The 19,859-nt window shown below is 43.3% G+C and overlaps 2 protein-coding genes across 7 annotated transcripts; both read left to right on the forward strand.

The window, feature by feature from the left end:
- The first annotated feature begins 1,482 nt into the window (after positions 1 to 1,482).
- On the forward strand, positions 1,483 to 15,161 carry GAL3ST4 (galactose-3-O-sulfotransferase 4). The gene is made up of 7 exons (XM_051996042.1): positions 1,483 to 2,102; positions 2,479 to 2,558; positions 5,300 to 5,382; positions 7,297 to 7,569; positions 9,354 to 9,461; positions 9,669 to 9,972; positions 13,790 to 15,161. The coding sequence occupies exons 5-7, from the start codon at positions 9,355 to 9,357 to the stop codon at positions 14,855 to 14,857; spliced, it is 1,479 nt and encodes a 492-aa protein (XP_051852002.1). The 5' UTR covers positions 1,483 to 2,102; positions 2,479 to 2,558; positions 5,300 to 5,382; positions 7,297 to 7,569; position 9,354; the 3' UTR covers positions 14,858 to 15,161.
- Positions 15,162 to 15,794: 633 nt separating this feature from the next.
- On the forward strand, positions 15,795 to 19,697 carry TRAPPC14 (trafficking protein particle complex subunit 14). Of its 6 annotated transcripts, XM_051996035.1 has the most exons (11): positions 15,803 to 16,409; positions 16,576 to 16,671; positions 16,754 to 16,883; positions 17,090 to 17,176; positions 17,354 to 17,474; positions 17,575 to 17,722; positions 17,839 to 17,921; positions 18,017 to 18,180; positions 18,314 to 18,468; positions 18,688 to 18,881; positions 18,976 to 19,697. In XM_051996035.1, exons 1-11 carry the CDS (start codon positions 16,023 to 16,025, stop codon positions 19,127 to 19,129), a joined length of 1,719 nt encoding a protein of 572 aa, XP_051851995.1. In that variant the 5' UTR covers positions 15,803 to 16,022; the 3' UTR covers positions 19,130 to 19,697. The 6 variants fall into 6 exon arrangements, with proteins under 6 accessions (XP_051851996.1, XP_051851995.1, XP_051851998.1 ...); XM_051996036.1 differs by lacking the exon at positions 18,976 to 19,697 and having other exon boundaries at positions 15,795 to 16,409; positions 18,314 to 18,412; positions 18,688 to 18,867; XM_051996038.1 differs by lacking the exons at positions 16,576 to 16,671; positions 16,754 to 16,883 and having other exon boundaries at positions 16,285 to 16,409; positions 17,364 to 17,474.
- Positions 19,698 to 19,859: the final 162 nt, after the last annotated feature.

Consider the following 19,859-nt stretch of genomic DNA (forward strand, 5'->3'; position numbering starts at 1 on the left):
CACGTGTCAGCCTCTCCCTCGAGAAACTGTCACGTGAAGTAGCTTTTTCCCTCCCTCTTCCCCCCCCCCCCAACCCACTAGAAAGCAAATCTATTCGAAGGCACCGCCTTTCTATTCCTCCACTCTGGATTCCCATTGGCTTGACCCCCTGCCCAGTGTCTGGTTAGTGCCTTCAAACCTGGTTGTCCTTTTCCATTGGTTGAGTCGCACCTCTTGAAAATTCACCTACCCACTTGCTTTTTGCTATGTCCCGCCCCGTGGATAAACTTCCTCGCTCGCATTGGCTGAGTCCTGTTCCTGACCCCGCCCCCAAGATAATATCATACTCTCATTGGGTGGATATGCCCCTTGACCTTGCCTCCTAGCCAGCTCCAGTCTTCCATTGTCTCCATCGGTGCCGCCTGATGCCGCAGCAGTGCTGGGCAATTGTGTTTTCCAGGCTAGTTCTTTCTCTGGCCAGTGAAGTAATCCCACAACCTGAGCTGGCTGTGTACCTTCAGGTGGTTCTTCCCTCATTCTTCGGACTCACTCTTGTTCCCTGAAGCAGTCTCAGTCATGATCTCTTTGAGGTCCCTTCTACACTTGCTGCTGTCCCTGTGCCTCGGGGCGGGGCGGGGGACCCGAGGCCAAGGCCGGGAACCTGAAGCCACGGCCACTTGGAGCTGCGCTGAGACCTGGCAAGTGCTAGGGCCCAGGGTTACACCTGAATTTACTGCCTCCCACACTGATGTATGGTAAGGGGAGAACACGAAGACTGGGAAACTGAGTCCCCTGTCCCATCCTTAATAAGACCACTCCCCATCCCGTAATAAGTCCTTTTTAAATTACTTCATAGTAACCCCACTTTCCTTGAAGACCCCTTCTGCCCATATCTATGATAACTGGTTCTATGATAATTGAACTCCCCCTCCGAAAGCCTCTTTCCCCGTTCTACAGAACCTTCCTTTCTTCATGAGCATCCTTTTTCTGAGACTGACAACAGAACCCTCCTTTTCTCCACACTCTTTTCCTTTTAGTCACATAGTAGTTTCTCACTTAATCCAGTCCTATGCCACCGATTTATAATAATACCCTTCTGTTTCCACATAATCGCATTCCCTTACAACTCCCCTTCCCCCCTCCCCCCCCCCCCATCCTGTAAGACCTTTCCGACTCTCAGAATGTGTTGAGCAACAGTTGGAGGATTTCATTGTCCATATGGACTTCCTTTCGAGCAGAAGCCATAGATGGCCATTGATTAGTGAATTGGGGAATGCTAGGGAAGGGAGATCACAGTTAAGCGAGAACAATGGCAAACTGGAAGAGACATGAGGGAAATTTTCTTAACATTTCCTGACATATCACTGTTTCTCAGGTGAGCATCCCCAGGTCTGCCCCCAAGAATACATGCCGCTGCTCCAGTGAAACAGAACAGAAACTGTCTCATAAGACGCCTTTCTGGTAGAGGGAAGTGCATCCTTCCCTGTATATACTTTAGCTGCCCAGCTAAATTCAGTGGTGAAATCCCTGGTGTCCAAAAACTTAGATTTTTTAATGTCTTTTTTGTGCTCAGGATCCATGAATCTTTTTCCAACATCCCCTCCCCTCTCAAGATAACTAGTTCTTCTTCCCCTAATCTTGACACTTGATTTGATCCAAATTGTTTTGGTTTTTTTCCCCCTTTTATTATGTTTGTTCTTTGCTGTCCTCTCCTCTTTGTCTACCTGTCTCTTGTCTTTTGGTCACACTCTCCTCCTCCCATGCCTCACCCCACTCCCCACCATCCTTATATCTATTACAGAGTTTTTCCAAGAGTCACTCTCTGCATCTGAGCACTTCCTCTCTCAATTGTTCTCTCAATCTTGTGGCCGCTTGTTTGTCCAGCATACACCAGTGTTCAGTGAACTCTTTTCACAGCCATATGACCACTACTGGGGAATAAGCACAGTTTTAGATGATGCCTTGTCTGAATTCTGGTCTCAGTTGTAGGAAAAGGCATTTCCCCTGCTATATATCCACAGTATATAGTTGCACTCTTGATTACCTGCTTTTTGCCTTGCTCACCTGTCTGCATACCCAAATGCCAGCTACAACCTTTTGGACCTCGACATCTCCACCTACAGGTAAGGGGCTGTCACATTCTAATCCTATAAATCATCATACTTCTGTATTCTTCAAATCTCTGATTCTCCCTTTATGTGAGATTTAATTTCACCTAATTTCCCCAAAACTCTGATTCCTTCATACCAGCTAGATAGAAATTCCCCCAGGAATATACCTCAGATTATCTCTGACAGTAGCCTTTTGATTTTTTTGATACTCTTATCTGTGGAGGAACCTTACCAGCCTTGGCTTTCCATAGATCCTTATAGAAATCCAGACTTAAGATCCCTTAGATCTTAAAGATGCCCTTTCCTAAATTTCCTTCCCATCCCCAGAAAATAACTGATATCCACTGCCCTGTTGTTTCTACTTCTCCCATATCCCTTTCTTGACTAGATAACTCGAGCTCTCTGGCTGTTCACACCTTCATCCAGGGACTGGCAATCAGAAGAGATGTGATCAGCTCAACACTTAAGGTTGGTAAAAATATTAGGGAAAGGCCCCAGGGAAAGAGATGGGAGCCAGAGAAAGATTCCAGTAGAGAGTTTGAATTTAAGGAGACCTGTGTTACTTAACTGTGTTACTCCCTGGTTATAGTAAAAGGACTAGATTCCCTCTCCATCCTATGGTAAATTTTTGCCCTATGAAGAGAATAAATAAAAAGACAAATCCCAATTACCACCCTCTGATCATGCTATGCCTTTGATTTCCTTTGCAGATCTCTGGAGGTTATATAGGCATTGTTTCTTATTTACAATTCATAGTAATGTCACACCACTAATGTATTATAACAGAATCCTATCATGGAATGGTGAAATTCATCGTGACAAAAGTTAGCTTTTTGTATATTTCTACTAGTGTATCTGGAAATTTCTGCTGTTTAACATTGTTTCAGCTAATAGGGTGTTTTTATAGGATGGGATTAATAATATTAGTCAGATTATGACTATTGGGAGTTTGGGGAGATTAATTCCTGTGATTTCTGATTTGAGGTATGTTAGTAAATGTTTAACAATAAGATTTCTGGTTTAAAAAATTCCTCCCGATATATTTTTAAGCTTAATATGCATTATTTACATTTTCTCCATCACTTTCTTAAATCTAGACAATCGACAAAACTAAGTCAAGCCCTGATTTATAGTATTTGCCAAATGTCAAAATTCAAATGCTCATACTGAAAATTCAGCAGTCAACTTTTGCAGGTTCCTTTGAATTATTTCCAACACATCCCTGCCTCTAATTCTTGTTACCTGTTTTCAAACTTTATAAAAGATAATTTTCCATAGCCTAGCATTTGAACCTGAGACTTCAACCATATTTTATATCTCATATGTCATTGAATCCTGTCCTCCAGCTAAACCAAGGGGATACTATCCCAAGTTCAGTACACCAAAAATCATTCCTCCCTTTGTGACCTTCCTCTTACCATTCCACTTGAAATATCTTTCCTTTCCTTTCCACTTATTTGAGTTTCACCCTTAAGGTCATCATTTCTATGAAGTCTTCTCTGACTGTCTAACCCTCAATATCTTATATTTCTGGATCTCCTATTCCTCCCATAATATTCATCATACATCAGATGTTCATGAAAGCAACAGACATAATGGATAGCATGCAGAGTTTAGAATGAATAAGACCTAGGTTAAAATCCTCCCTCTGATACTAATTGTGGTTCTGAGAAAGTCACACTGAGGAAAGTGTGTCTTAAGCAACTTCCTAAAATAATCTACTAAATCATAATCCTGGGAATTTTCTATGCTGACAAAAAAAAAAGTACAGAGCTTTCAAGTATCATCATTTATCTTTTAATACTTTTCTTCAATTAAATTGTATACTCTTTGAGATCATAAAGTATGTTTTATCCTTCCATTATTTTCTTTTGTGCCTAACACAGTATCTTTCAAACTGTAATTATCTAATAAGTATTTGTTGTTGATGATGATGGTAATGGTGTTCTTTATCCCCAGGTGTCAATGTCTGAGAGCTGTGTCCAGACTATAATTCGTCTGACTAGCTTTTCCCTATGCCAAGGGGCTCCTTCCTTTAGGCCTTATCAGGGTTTCTGCCTCAATGTGGCTTGAGGCTGTCTCAGTGGAGGGGGGCTGGATCCAGACTGGGGGAGCTACTTGGGTGAGAGGGGCCAAGGGAGGGCTGCGAAGTGGGTTTAAAAAAAAAAAAAAAAAAAAAAAACATAAATGAGGGATAGGATGCTGAGAAAAGCTAACCAGGAAGTTTAAAAGGCAAATATCCTCACATTAAGGCCTGGAAAAGAGCTTCAGTGAAAAGAATCTTGGATGAAAGGAAGTCTACTATTCTCTCTTCCTACCAGACATACTCTTGCTCTTGGCAGAGAGGCTCCAAGGCCCTTCTCCTTTGAGATAGCATCTGAGTCCATTGGAGTGAAAATCTCAGAGGGTTTGATGTTTCTTCAGGAAAACAACATGGGGGTTTCAGCCCAGATATCAGAGGATGGTGTCTTGGAAAGTGGGAGTGTTGCCATTATTACTGGAAGGAACAAAAACTTCTAAAATTTTTTCTTTACTGTACCACTCAGGTCTTTCAAGGATGTGGGGGTCCTCATCCAGCCCCTGGATGTTCTCAGACAGCTCCTTCCCCCCAGGTTGAGGTCAGTCAACTGTGGACATTTCTTCCTGAGAAGGAGTGGCTCACCATAGCTGCAGGAATTAACTTGCCCTGGGCTGGTGAGAGAAATTCTAACAGAAGGTAGGAAGATGCAGATAGATGAGGATAATATGAACAGTTGTGAAAAGATGAATATAAAGATCTATGGGCTGCAATGGGAGCTCCGAGAGCAGCTACACCACACAGAGTCAGGGGTATTCCTGTGCAGAAACCCCATATCTGGTGTATCTACACAGATGTCAATTGATGTTACAGAGGAGACAAAACCCTGCTGGACAGGAGCAGGATTTACAGTAAAATTCTCTCAAGAAATAGGGTATAATGTATGCATTATACAAAGAGAAAGATCCAAATGAGGATGATTATGGAATGATTGTAGGGACCAGGGTAGAGATGTTTAGTGGTTAGAAAGTGATGATTGGTAGGACAGAGAGAACACAGACAATGAAAACCTTGCTTTCTGATGGTTCATGGCCTCAGATACTTGCCATCTGTAGTAGTTTCCTACTTGGCTGAGCAGATAAAAAATTCTCAAGTTAGAAGTGAACATCTCAGGGTTTAATCTCTCCACAAGGCGGCAAAGACTGCAGCTGGGGCAGCCACCAGCTCGAATGAGAGCAGCAGCACTTGGGCATGACCTGGACCTTCAAGATGCAGGTGAGGATTGCCCCCAATCTGACCTTGACTTTTGACCCCTGACTTGACATTGACCCTAACCTTTCAGGGACTTGGGCCTTCTCACTTCATTCCTGACTCCTTTATGGCCTATAGCTCCTTCTGTTGATCTTAACCAAAACTCCCAAACTTTAATTCCTAACTGATTCAATCTGATGGCCAAAGTAAACCAATTCCCCAAAGATCCATAAGTATTTCCTATCCTTTTCTTGATCACTCCCATCCCCTGGCATCTCCCTATCTTTCTGTATGTCCTTTTGACATGGTTTCTGTGTTTATGGAGTATATAATATATATGGAGGTATATGGAGTGTAGTCAAGAACTAGTTTTAAAAGCAGGCAGAAGTCCTGATTTACAACTCTGTGTGACATTGAACTAAGTTCACTTCCTTTCCCTGAATTTCTTCTATAAAATGGGGGAGGGAGGATTGAATCCTTTTATAACTGGGGACTGTACACATTAAATTCAATAAATATTTATGAACAGTTTACTATATGCATTATACTAGGCACTGGACAAACTGACAAAAATGAAGCAGTCTATCCTCAAGGAATAGAGGAATAATCAACTAGTAATACAAAATGTATAGAGATAAGTAAATACAAAGAAGGGAGTGGTGGTTGGGATGGGATGGTAAAGGAGAGCTCATAAAGTGCTCTAGAAAAATTTTAGTAGCGAAAATAACAAAAATTGGGGAAATCAAAGGTTTCATGGAGGACATAGCACTTGAGCCAAGCCTTGCAGATAGATATGGATTTTGAAAGACAAATGTGAGGGAAAAAATATATTCTAGGTGTGGAGGCCAGCTTATGTGAAGGCATAAAGACAAGACATGGTATGTTGGATTTGGGGGACAGTTTATATGCCAGTTTGACCTACATGGACTTTTCCATCTTTGACATTCTAATTCTTGTGAGCATGAGGATGCTAATGGTTCTGGGGAAAGGCAGCACTATGCAGGTGTAGGAGCAGTAGCTGTGGTCCTACCAGTCAGACCTCCTAGAAGCAATACTACTGTGGTTAAAGGAGGTGGTGGTAGTAGTCACTACAACTATAATAGTGCCAGGAGTAAGGTGGTCTCTGGGAATCTTCCTACCCACCTACTTTTCCTATTCCTAGTCCTGATCCTGCTTGGGCCTCAGCAATAGAGATAGGAAGGATGGGATGTTCCTCAGCAACTAAAAAAGCTAAAGGGAACAACTGAGTCTGGGTAGAGTGGGGACAGCTACGAGAGCATAGAGTAAGTGGCTGGAGTTCCAAATCCAATTGGACAAGAGGGTGGAAGTTAAAAAATAGTTATTTTTCCATTTGATAGGGGTTGAAGGTATTTGAGGGAAATTCTTTAGGATTCTCCAGTCTGGGGCTAGGAGGATTAATTTTTTGGGGGGATAGAGTTGTTGAAGTAGATCCGAGGAATCAGGGAGAAGAGAGAAAATGGGGTATAAGAAGTTTGATTGTAGGAAGGAGGTAAGAGGGCAAAATGTCTAAGTTTCTGGGTTGACTTTTTTCAGTCTCAGTTTCTTATTAAAAAAACAAAAATTGAAAGTCTATTACTGTAATTATTTGTTTTCTTATATCCATATCCCCATCTCCTTTTTTAATTCTGCAAATAAATGGTTAATTGGACATTGTGTATAGACACAATGTGTGTCTATTGCTTGCTCTCTGCATCCAGTTCTCAGTTATCCCTGATTTTGCTCCCACAGCAGGGACTTTTAGAGTGTAAGATCTAGGTTCTCTCTTTATAGTGTCTGGCTCTGCCTGTTTTTCTACGCCTCTCAACATGCTTGTCAATTTTTCAACTAGATTCAGTCTCTGACCTTTGTTTCTGCTGCTCTCTATTAAGGATTAAGTTTTATCTGTTATGTTTTCCCTTTATATTTCTAAAACTGAAGAGGGAGACATAAAAGCTGAGACTTGGAGAAAAGCAAAGAAAGATGCAAAAAGGAGGCAAGCAACTGGGAGAGATGTAGAAAAAGGAAGATACCAATGAAGCCGCTGAGATGAAGTCTGGACAAAGGGAGAGGGAGGGAAAAAAAGGATCTGGGGCGGAGCTGAACAGGGAGAAAGTTCTGAAGAAAAAATTGAGTTCCAAGGAAGCAAGCTGTGGCTGGGGTGAGAAGTGAAGAGGGGCTTAGCTACCCACTCCACACCCCTAGAACCATTTTGTAAGTGAAAGTGTAAGGCAAGAGGCAAAAAATGATTGGGGGTGGGAGAGAGGGGGTCAAGGGGGATGTGCTTTGGGGGAGGGGGCAGATTTCCCAGAGGGGACGAATTTGAGTACAGAGAGCTAGTGTCGACAGGGGGGATAAGCTGGAAGTTATTTGGGCTAACACAGCTGTAGTTGACATGATTGGAAAGAGATGGGCGTAGGCGTTGGGACGCTGAAATAGGGGAACGGAAGAAACTTGAGAGTCTAATATTAAGGTGAGCTCTATAAATTAGGAATGGGCAGAGAAAAGAAAGGCTGGTATATCATGTGGTAGTAGAAATGGCATCTACCCCAGAAATGATTTAGGCAGAAGGCTGTCAGAGCATATCACCATATTGGAGGATATGATTATATGTACAAGTGGGAGCCTGAGGCTAAGCCTCCCTCCCCATTCTCTTGTTAATTTGGAGATAAAGGGAACTTTTGTCTTTTCTCTCAATGCCTCATTCGGTGACTGATCCTTTAGAAAATTTCATCCTTTTTGTCTTTTTATTTCTTTGATTCCATCTGTGGTCAGGGATTTGGAACCTCAAGAAAACAGCAATTTTTCCTCCAGTCTTTCATTTCTAAGGGTAGGGTGCTGCAGCATTGAGGATTGTTTAGAACTGGGATGACTGTTCTCTGCTTCAGGATTGTAGAGAGAAAGTGATACCTGAATTTTAGACCATATCAGAAAGCCCCCTTCCTCTATTTTTACCAACAAATCACTCTCGCGCATCTCATTCTATCAGAGCCGGCACAGCCTCTTCCCTATCCTCACTCTTTCTCTTCCATTATCTCCCCCTCTCAAGTACTCCCTTTCTCGTTAAAGAAATTGAGCAAACTCAGTGAGATTGCTTTTTCAAGATTTGGAATACCAAAGTCAGGATGAGAGCTTCAACTTGTTCACAAAAAACCTCAAAAAGTAGTTTCAAAGTTTTTTTTGTTTGTTTGTTTGTTTTTTAAGTTTACTGTAAAGAATTTCCTAACTATATCAAAGCTATGGAGTGGGCTACCTATAAAGTAGTAAGTAGAATTTTCTATTATTGCTTGTGATGTACAGATTGCAAGAACACTTGGCCAGGATGTTGCAGTATCTCTGCTTCAGGTAGGAATTAGGCTGGATAACATTAGAAGTCCTTTACAAATCTAAGATTCAATGGTTCTGTGACTGGAATAATCTCTCATTGCCTGTTAACAGAACTGACCTTGCTCTGCCTTATTTCATCAATTTTCTTGTTACCCTCTTTTTACCATTCTCTAAAATCCCTCCAGACATTGTTGAGAGAGCAGTCAGGAAGTAGAAATAGAAGTAGAAAGATTAGGGATGAAGGCAGAATCAGAAAGATAAGGTTGGGAGACAATCAATTTTCCCTCATATGGAAGACTCTGGATGACGGGAGTTAACAAGGGACCCTATGCCTCCACTATCACCTTTAGAAGAGCATCAATAACAGAAAAGGGTTAGTGTAAGTTGAATAGAGAATCTGAAGACAAGGTGGTAATGTAGATCAAAGGATGAAGAATGGGAAGTTGCTCAGGCATTGACTACAGTCTTAGCACTTTTTCCCCAATCTGCACCCCCATTCACAGACGCTGAGGTTGTAAAAAAATCTGCCAACTCAGGAAACATCCACAGCCAAAGTTAAAAAGGAATGGGGAAAGACAATTACACATCTGGAAACAGCTCAGATTCTGTATGCCTTTTTCTAACTACCAATTTCTCTGTGTTCTTAATTAACTCTTCTGTTATCCCAACAGGATGATGCGTCTCTGGCTCTGGGGGTCCAAGAGTCTCTGGGTTGCTTTAATAGTCTTCATGACCATTGGATTAGCACTCCAGATTTGGCAATGGCCTTTCCAGAGGAGGTGAGTTCTCCCTATTCCCAAATCCCAATGCCCCTTTTTTACTGGCTCCTGACCCCAATATCACTTTTCCAGTTTCTGAGGACTCTGGATAAAGGAAAAGACTATAGTATAAGGAGGATTACCCTAAAGGATCTCTAAATAAAATCAAACCAAATATGGTATACCCAATATTTGCATATCTTTTTCTTTCTCCCCTCTTTTTTCTAGGCCTCCTGGGCTATATTTTCAACAACTGTGGGCCTCTACCTCTGGTTCTTTGGCCTCCTCCTGTAATCCTCAGAAGCAGCTTGTATTCCTGAAGACTCATAAATCTGGAAGCAGTTCTGTACTAAGCCTTCTCCATCAGTATGGGGATCGACACAGCCTACGCTTTGCTCTCCCTGTCCGATACCAGTTTGGATACCCAAAGTTCTTCCAGGCTACTTCAGTCAAAGGTTACCTCCCCCATGGTGGGGGACCCCAGCCTACTTTCCACATCCTTTGTCACCACATGAGGTTCAACCTACCAGAGGTAAGATTGGTAGTAGGGAGAAATGACAATGGAGGCAAAAGTAGGGTTGTCTCTTTACTTGTTGCTTCTTTCCTTCCATATTAGTTGCTCCAAATCATATTCTGATATTCTACCTTCACCTGGTTCTCCCTCTAGGAATTTCATATGTACTTTTACCTTCTTGAGGTTTTCTCATCCCTTGTCTCTTCCCTCCAGATTCTCTAAGGCAGGGGTCAAACTTTTTAAATAGGGGGCCAGATCACTGTCCTTCAGACTGTTGGCGGGACAGACTATAGTAAAAACAAAAACTTTGTTTTGTGGGCCTTTAAATAAACTTTATAGCCCTGGGTGAGGGGGATAATCATCCTTAGCTGCCGCATCTAGCCCGCGGGCCGTAGTTTGAGGACCCCTGCTCTAAGGTCTCTTTCCCTTTCCCATACTCCCACCATTGGCTCCCCTATATCCTCCTTTTCCCTTTGGCCTAGGCCTCCAAATTATATATCGCTTCCTGATCTGTTTTCCTCTCAGCTATTTCTATCATGTATTCAGAGTGAGAAAGAGAATTAAAAGAGCCTGAATGTCAGAACAAGTTATGAATTTGATCTACTGATCAAGTGTGAACCCATGATCAGAGAAAGATGTGATAATGATGATGAAGGTAACAACTGACATTTATAAAGAACTTTTAAGATTCACAGAATGCTTTATATTCATCTTCTGATGTAATAAAAATTATATTTGATGGAAGATCAGTTGAATTATGCCATCATCATCAATACAATTCACCAAACATCCATGGAATAATGTTAGACTTTGGGGATACAAAATAGACACAATCTAATGTTTCTGCCCCTCAAGCAGCAATCTGATGCGCCCAGGGACAGGGGAGTGAAAAAAATACAGAATGCAGAGCAGAATGTAATATATGAAATTACAAATAATAATAGACACATACTTCTCACTTAGCATGGTGAGAACATGTTCTCTTTCAGTTTTTCAAGGCATCCTTTTTCATGAAGGAGATAAAATTTGAGGTAGGAAACTTCAAGAAAAACATGGGAGAAATCTGTGAGATAACATAAGATATTTGCAAAACTTATAGAGAATTCTAGAGAACTGAATATGGAAAAAAAAAAGATGTGAAAAGGTAGGTGAAGCCAGATTGTACAGAGCCTTGAATGTCAGTTTACTTTTTTTTTTTCAGTAGGTAAAAGTATTAGAAAATAGATGAAACAAGAGGGAAGAGAAAGAAGGAAGTTGAAGGACCTTCATCAGTTCAATAAAATAGGAAGACATTTGCTTTAGATGAGAGGAAAAAGAAAGGTTTAAAGTTTGGAAGAGCTGTTATACTGAATATTGTCTAACCATGGAAGTCCATTGATATTAATATAAACTTGCAATGGATTCCATCAATTTGTGGATTCTCCTCTTAGCATTCAGTTGCTTGGAAGTAGGAGAAAAGAAGGTTGTAACCCAGAGTTAGAGATTAGGGTAGGAAAGAGGGCTCAAGTGACATATATGTTGAAATGACTAAATATATCACTAAAACTGAATAGAGAGGGCAAATAGTTGAAAAAGTAGTGGTGATAGAATGAATTAAGCACTTATTAAATATTTAAGTATATACATAGCACTGGGCAGTTTCTACCTCAAGGAGCTCATATTCTAATCAGGGAATAACAAATATGGAAGATTTTTAGCTGCAAGTCAAATGGAAAAATCCCATAGTCTTTAGGACACAGTGACAAAGTAGATATTAATGCCTCTTCTTGAATATTTTAGACTGCTAAAATTACAGTTTCTGATGTTGAACTATCTGACAGTACCAAAGACTTTAGTGGCAAGTGGTTTCCTTGGTCTTCAGTACCTATAGCTGAAACTCATGTAATAACAGTTACAAGGCTGCATTGCTACAACATTTGCTTCCCGGGATGATGGCTGAAGGGGCACTGAATTAGAAGAATCAGAAGCACTGAAATTGCTATTTCTAAGGCTCTTGGTTTCATCAGGATCTGAAGAGAGATCTAAAGGTCAAAGAGATAGTATCGATGTTCTGAATTGCCTGGTCCATTCTGCATTCTGAATCTTTTTCTCTGGGTGCCCCCTGCTTTAGCTAGATTTTGTTTGAGGGCAAAGGAAGATACTTCATATTATTTCTGTCTTTGGTAACAAACTTTATGAAAGGAAATAGATCAGTAACACTGTCTGTGCAGAACAAAGGCATGGCTGTAATATAGTTATGTCTCTTTAGATTAGAAACTCCTTGAGGGCAAGGAACTACATCTTATCTATATGCTCACTGAATCTTAAAAGGTATAGTACAGTGCTTAGCATTGTATATCACATCCTATCAAAGGCCTTAATAAAGGTTTACTGAATGAGTGAAGAAATATAGGACAAGCTCTCTGGATCACTGCTACCTATGGGTATTATCAATCAGTCAATCTGCATATATTAAGGACTTACTATGTGCTAGGCACTATGTTGGACTCTTGGGAATGCAAATAAAAAGAACAAAACAATCTTGAAAGGGAAAGCTATATATATGGCATAAATATAAAATAATATTATATGCAATAATCAGCCTAGAATCAGAAGCATCCAGATCTAAGTGTCTCAGACACTATCTGGGCATCACTTAACCTTTGTTTGCTTCCTCATTTGTAAAAAGGAACTAACAGTACTTACCTCTCAAGATTGTTGTGAGGATCAAATGATACAACTTTAAATCCTCAAGCACAATGCCTGATACATAGAAATAATATAAATGTTAGCTCTACACATTTTTTTAAGTCATGTCCAACTCTTCATGATTCCATTTGGAGTTTTCTTGGCAAAGATACTGTAGTAATTTGCCATTTCCTTCTCCAGCTCACTTTACAATTGAAGCTGACTCCAGGCCACTGTACCACTTAGCTCCTCAGATGTCAGATGTTATCATTATTACACACAAAAAAATTAAATACAAGATAGTTTGGGAGGAGGACAATAGCACACAGGCAGTCAGGAAAGGCTTCATGAAGAAAATGATTGTACCTTAAAAGAAAAGAGTTGTATCTTTAAATTGAAGAGAGGTATTATATGAGGAAGAAAAAAGAAAGGACTGGTATGTGAAATCCAATTTGGCTAGATTGGCATGTAACAGATACTCCTCCTTTCTTAGCTTTTTCTGCCACCAACATAGTGCGAAAATTAGAACTTTCCATTATTCTCTTTGTACCTATATTGATGTTGTTTAAATAGCCTTTGTCCCTAGGTTCCTTGTTAACTGAAATCTCTCTGCACAAGACAGTATGTTATATATTGCTTGCAAAGTGCTATTAAGTCAAAGGAGGAAATTATTTTGACTTAATGGGTTATAACCCATTGTGCTGTGAATGACAAAATAGGATTTTAATAGAGTTTAGAGAGAGAATATTGTAGTTAAAGTAATAAATGACAACAGCAAAGACACTGGGCTTCAAAAATCACAAGGCAAATTTAGGACATACTGATTTAATCCAGTTTGTATTTAGGAAACATGTAGTAGGACATAAAGATTGACAAACAGGTAATAGTCAAATAGTGGGGAGTTTAGATTTTTTTATTAAATCACTGAGAAGTCACTGAGGATTTTTGAACAGAAGAGTGCTTCAAAATGGGTGATTTAGGTAAATTTAGGTGTGGCATATGAGCTTGAAGAAGAGATTGGAAAAAGGAGACCAGTTAGGCGGCTGTTGTGTTCTTACAATTGCTGAGCAGTGAAACAATGGTGAACGTGAGAGTTGCTAGAATGACACCCCACCTTGTTCTTTCCTGACTCACTATTTCTTTCCATATCCCTTTTTATGCCTTACAGGTACTCCGGGTTATGCCCCCTGATAGTTTCTTCTTCTCCATTGTCCGAGATCCTGCAGCACTGGCAATTTCTGCCTTCTCCTACTACAAATCTGTATCATCTGCTTTCCGTGCAGCACCATCTTTGGCAGCTTTCCTAGCTTCACCACGAGCATTCTACCGGCCAGGGGGCCGTGGGGACCACTATGCACGGAACTTACTCTGGTTTGATTTTGGCCTTCCTCTCCCCCAGGAAATAAGGGCATTGAAGAGGTATCCTAAACCCTTCAAAAAAACCCAGTCCTCGGATATACATATTTGGCCATCTAACTCTATATCCCAGCCCTCAAAACTTGATCCCAACTCCCTCTTCAAATTTCCTCATTCTACATCTCATATCCAATTAACTGACCACTCCATGTCCCTCAGTCCTGCTTCTATACCAGATTCACTATCTTCATCCTTCATCCAATGGGCTCTGGCCTGGTTAGACTCAATCTTTGACCTGGTCTTGGTGGCAGAATACTTTGATGAGTCACTGGTGCTTCTGGCAGATGCCCTGTGCTGGGGCCTGGATGATGTTGTAGGCTTTGTACATAATGCCCAGGCAACTAGTATGAAGAGTGTCAAAGGTCACAAAGGAATCAAAGATCATGGTGGAATCATGGATAAACAATTAGCTAATAGGGCTAGAGCTTGGAATAACCTAGACTGGGCTCTCTATGTCCACTTCAATCACAGCCTATGGAACCGTGCAGACCGTTATGGGAGGGTGAGGCTTGCTTCAGCAGTAGCCAAACTTCGAGCCCGTAGGTCAGCATTGGCTTCTCACTGCCTTTTGGGGGGAGGAGCTGTGGATCCTGGTCAAATAGCTAACCTCCAGCTTCGTCCTTTCCAGTTTGGGGCCCGAGGGGTTCAGGGCTATGTACTGAAAAAGGGGCTGAGCCCCCAAGACCATGAAGAGTGTGAGCGCCTTGCTACTCCAGAATTGCAATATAAAGACAAGCTAGATGCCAAGCAGTTCCCCAAAGCTGCTTGGTCACCCTCCTACCCTTCTAATGCCATAAACCCATGCCCCAAGGGCAACTGAGTTTAGAAAGGAGACACAGAATTTAATAATAAAAGTGTTGGGTTGCCAAAGAGGACAAGGAACAGGACAATTTGCTGCTGTAAATCCTGCAGTTCCTTGAGAGCAGGTATCAAACAGGGCCACACTGCCTCCAAGGCCCCAACTCTTCCCCATTCCCCTTAGACTTCCAAATATCTATCCCCTTATCAATCACTTCTTGCATCTTTTTCAAGCCTTATGGTAAGTTCCATGTAACAACTCTCAACTCCCTAGAAGGGTCAAAAGGTTAAAAGTGGTGAAATAAAAAACTCAGAAATTTACCTTATGCTTAAGTGCTGATTCATGCTGAAATTTTGAAGATGGAAAGCCCTGAAATGAAAGAGCTGATATGCGTTTAGCATTTCGTTTGTTTCACAGCAACTTTAAGTAGGTACTAAGAGTTTTATCCCCATTGAATTTGATGAGAAAGGCTGCCAAATACGATAGAACTGAACTCTGCTATAATCTAACTGTATGACCACCGAATCCCCAAAACTTTCAGGGTACCGTCAAGGCTGATTACATGACAGATCGGCAGCACAAGAGGGAGTTAATTACACCGGAACTGTACAACTAGGTAAAGCATAGCTCCAATGACTCCCCCCACTACCTGGACTCCCCCAAAATGAGATTGGTGAAGCTCAGAGTCTTCCTGTCTCAAATTCAGTATTCCCAGGCTAGCTTTCGGGTCCCCAGAATACTTGAGGGGATAGGGGGGCGGGGTGGAACTACCCAGACTCACAAGAGGTTAACCTCGACTTCCATGAGTCTTCCCAGAGAAGAGAACCACGATAGCCTCCCCACCCCGCCTCTCCCGGCATTTCCGGTATATTTTCCCTTCCCTCCCTCCGGTTCCCTCACCCTCAAGCCGGATTTCGGTCCCGCCCCCTGCATCATTTCCGGGTTTCCTCTTCCGGTTCCTCCACCCCCCATGCCGGGTTCCGGCCCCGCCCCTCCTTGGTTCCGTATTTGCTCCCGGGCCTGACCCTCTGCCGGGGTCGGCTCCCGTCCTCCCTTCTCGCTCCTCATTCTCCAGTCTCTTACTCGGTCTGGCCTTTGCTGTGCCCCAGTCGGACCGAGCTCTGGATTTTTCCCCCGCTGCATTGCAGTCTCAGGTTCCCCGGTGGGGCCGGGACGGCCGCAGCCCATGGAGTCCCAATGTGATTACTCGATGTATTTCCCTGCGGTGCCGCTGCCCCCCAGGGCGGAACTGGCCGGAGATCCCGGCCGCTATCGGGCGCTGCCACGGAGGAATCACCTTTACCTAGGGGAGACAGTGCGTTTTCTGCTGGTGCTGCGCTGCCGGGGGAACACTGAGGCTGGCGCCGGGGTCGGGTCCGGGGCAGTCCCGGGAGGTGGCTGGGGCGAGCTGGCCGCGGCCCTGGCGGCCCTGGCCTCGGTCAGCGCTGGAAGTGGGGCACCGGGCTCCGGAGACCTGGACGGGCAATCCCCCGGGGGTGTGGGGCTGTTCTCGGACTGCAGCCCCCTTCTCACTCATGGCCCGAGCCCTGCCACAGGCGGGGGAACAACCATGGTGAGAAGCAAAGGGTGCGGGTGCCCACGAGGTAAATCAGTATTGAAGAGAGGCTGAATATTGGGGGGCTGGATGGTGGGTGCTGCACACCAGAAAGGGGGTGGGACTGAAGGGTCAAATGGAAAGCTACTTTGCTGACCTCTAAATTCGCACCCCCACCCCCCAGTTACCTGTGGAAGAGCCAATTGTGTCCACAGATGAAGTCATCTTTCCACTAACCATTTCATTGGACAAACTGCCCCCAGGCACACTTAAGGCCAAGGTGAGATGGGGAGGGTGCTATTGCCCTTTCGAGAAACTCTTTCCTCCCCAGGAGTCCATCTGTCTGTCTCTCCCTCATCCAGATTGTAGTTACTGTGTGGAAAAGGGAGGTTGAGACAGCAGAGGTCAGAGATCATGGCTACCTGAGAATGCTGCAGACTCGGGCCCCTGGGGAGACATTCCGAGGGGAGCAAAATGCATTCAAGGCCCAAGGTGTGGAGTTCAGAGCCATGCTAGGGAGAAGGGATACAGGTGTTTAAATAGTTAGAGGGTTGCCAGTGGGTTTGGGAGGGATGGGATACATTTAAAATTGCCTGGTCTGGGAAAATGATGTGGGACTGTGTGATGGGGAGGGAGATGAAGCTAATAGGATTAACAGCTACTAGATTAATCCATCCTTCCTTTCTTCCACTTTACAGTGAGTACCCTGCTGACCTTATTGCCCCCTCCTGTTCTGAAATGTCGACAAATTACTGTGGCTGGAAAACACCTGACAGTGCTCAAGGGTGAGCAGGCTGGCTGCCTGTGTTCCATAGGGAGAAATATTTTCGGACCTGAATGATAGGATCTCAGGATGTTGGTGGGGGTTAAGGTGGAGTCCTGGGGGGAGGGGGAGGGTGAGGGCAGGTGTTAAGGTTGGGTCCAGGTGTCTTGAATCTCAACAATCCAGTTAACTCTTGCAGTGCTGAATAGTTCCTCACAAGAGGAAATTTCTATCTGGGACATCCGCATCCTCCCCAACTTCAATGCCAGTTATCTGCCTGTCATGCCTGATGGTTCTGTGCTGCTGGTGGACAATGTCTGGTGAGGCTGAGAGGAAAAGAACTGGTGGGAGGAATAGAGTAGGGATTCGGAAGGGTCTGCTATAGAGAATTCATATCCTATCTTCTCCCTCCTAATTTAGTCACCAGTCTGGGGAGGTCTCCATGAGCTCCTTCTGTCGTCTTCCTGGTTCTTCTGGCTGCTTCCCATGCCCCCTTAGTGCTCTGGAGGAACATAACTTCCTGTTCCAACTGAGGGCAGGCGAACAACCACCTCCAAAAGGACAGGAGGTAAGCATACTAAAAGATTGGGATAGGAAAGATGATGGAATGGAGTATTCTTTAGAATAAATAACAAAGGGAAAGTTCTCTAAAGAATACTTGTTCCTTCTGTTTCTCTTTTATAGGGTCTAGAGGTATCTCTGATTGCTATAGTTCAGTGGTCTACACCTAAGTTACCATTCACTCAGAGCATCTACACCCACTACCGGTGAGTGCACTATATTTCTCAGATGCCCCATGGGTAGTAGGTTCAATTGTCTCTGCTGACCTCTCTTTATGCTCTTCCTGTTTTCTCTATCTCAGGCTACCTAGCATCCACTTGGACCGTCCATGCTTTGTAATGACTGCCTCATGTAAATCCCCTGTGAGAGTACATGAGCGTTTTATTGTTACCTACACACTACTTAACAATTTACAGGATTTCCTTGCTGTTAGGCTTGTCTGGACCCCAGAGACTGCACAAACTGGTAGGTATTCATGCTGTTGTCAAATGGAATTTTTAAGACAGGAAGTCAGTTTAGGTCTTGGGGGCCCTAACCCAAAGATAAAAATGAAAGGTCTTAGAAATTCTGTTAATTTATTTTTTCCTTCTCTCGTCAGGAAAGCAGCTATGTGAAGAAGAGCGCAGGGCTATGCAGGCTGCCTTGGACTCTATTGTTTGTCATACACCTCTCAACAATCTTGGCTTCTCCAGAAAGGGTACTGCGCTTACTTTCAGTGTGGCCTTCCAAGCCCTAAGGGCTGGACTCTTTGAGGTAACTAAGGATAATGGAGGGTGGGGGAAAGAAATAGGATTTCCTGACAACTGGTGTAGAGGGGCTTTCAGAGTGGATGAAAAGATGAGAGCTACAGCATGGAAGAGGTAGAAATTAGAACTTAAAAAAAACTTTCCAGTAGGAAGGAACATCAAGGCTTTTCCAACACTGGAGGGGGCTGTAGTATGGAGACTAATCCTTCTGGTCTTCCTATTGTAGTTGAGCCAGCACATGAAGCTGAAGTTGCAGTTTACTGCCAGTGTATCCCACCCCCCACCAGAGGCCCGGCCTTTGTCACGAAAGAGCAGTCCTAGCAGCCCTGCTGTTCGAGATTTCATGGAGAGACATCAGGGTAGCTTGGGCAGATCCCAGTCCTTCTCCCACCAGCAGCCTTCCCGAAGCCATCTCATGAGGTATGAAACCAGGAAAAGGAACTGTGGGGTTCTAGATCTGAGGTTCTAGGACCAAGGCTATGGTCATCTGCTAACCACTTGCTATATATCCTAGGTCAGGCAGTGTGATGGAACGACGTGCTATCACGCCTCCAGTGGCCTCTCCTGTAGGCCGTCCCCTCTACCTGCCTTCAGATAAAGCGATGCTGTCTCTGGACAAGATTGCCAAGCGTGAATGCAAAGTCCTGGTGGTTGAACCTGTCAAGTAGAGAAAACTGGATCCTTACTCCCCATTTACACTCCTAAAAATTGGAAACCCCCTGGAAGGGGTCCTTGCCTTGCAGCTGCTTTTTCTCTCCTAGGATGTTCCCCACGGGGGAGAGAATGTAACTGTCTGTGTCTGCTGTTTTAAAGGAAAGAGTCAAAGTTGAATTTGGAACTAGGGCTGGGGGGGGAGGGGAAAGCCAACAGTATTTCCTTATGTTCCTGTCGGGGAGGGCTGGTCCCATCTCCAGTTCTGTTCCCTACTCTCCCTCACTCTTTTCTGGGTCTAAGTTTACAAAAGATTTTTCTTTTACTCATGACATTCCCTTCCCCAAACCAGCAGGGGCTGAATTTGGAAAATGGTAATGATCCAGTAGATCTTGATAGTTGTCCCCCCAGACTCAGGTACCAGGGGTGGGGCAATGATTTCCTCCCTTCCCCCAATTCATGTTTATATCTCTATATCTTTATGCACTTTAATTTAAATGTCTTTGTCCATGTAATTTCTTCATGTCTCCTATCATTTCCAATTGAATTGAGACCATTAAATGTCTGCCCAGGAGGAAGGAGAAATTAATTGCTGTCTGTCTGTTAAAGGAGTGGGCAGAAATGTCAGGGCTGGGATAATGATGACCCAGTCACTTCATTTCCTGAGTCTATTTTCTCGTCTGTAAGACATAAGACTAGGTCTCTAAAATCTTTTCCAGCTGAAAACACAAGATTCTTAAGAAAGGG

This window comes from Antechinus flavipes, chromosome 4 (assembly GCF_016432865.1).
Source record: "Antechinus flavipes isolate AdamAnt ecotype Samford, QLD, Australia chromosome 4, AdamAnt_v2, whole genome shotgun sequence".
In the NCBI taxonomy this organism is placed as follows: Eukaryota; Metazoa; Chordata; class Mammalia; order Dasyuromorphia; family Dasyuridae; genus Antechinus; species Antechinus flavipes.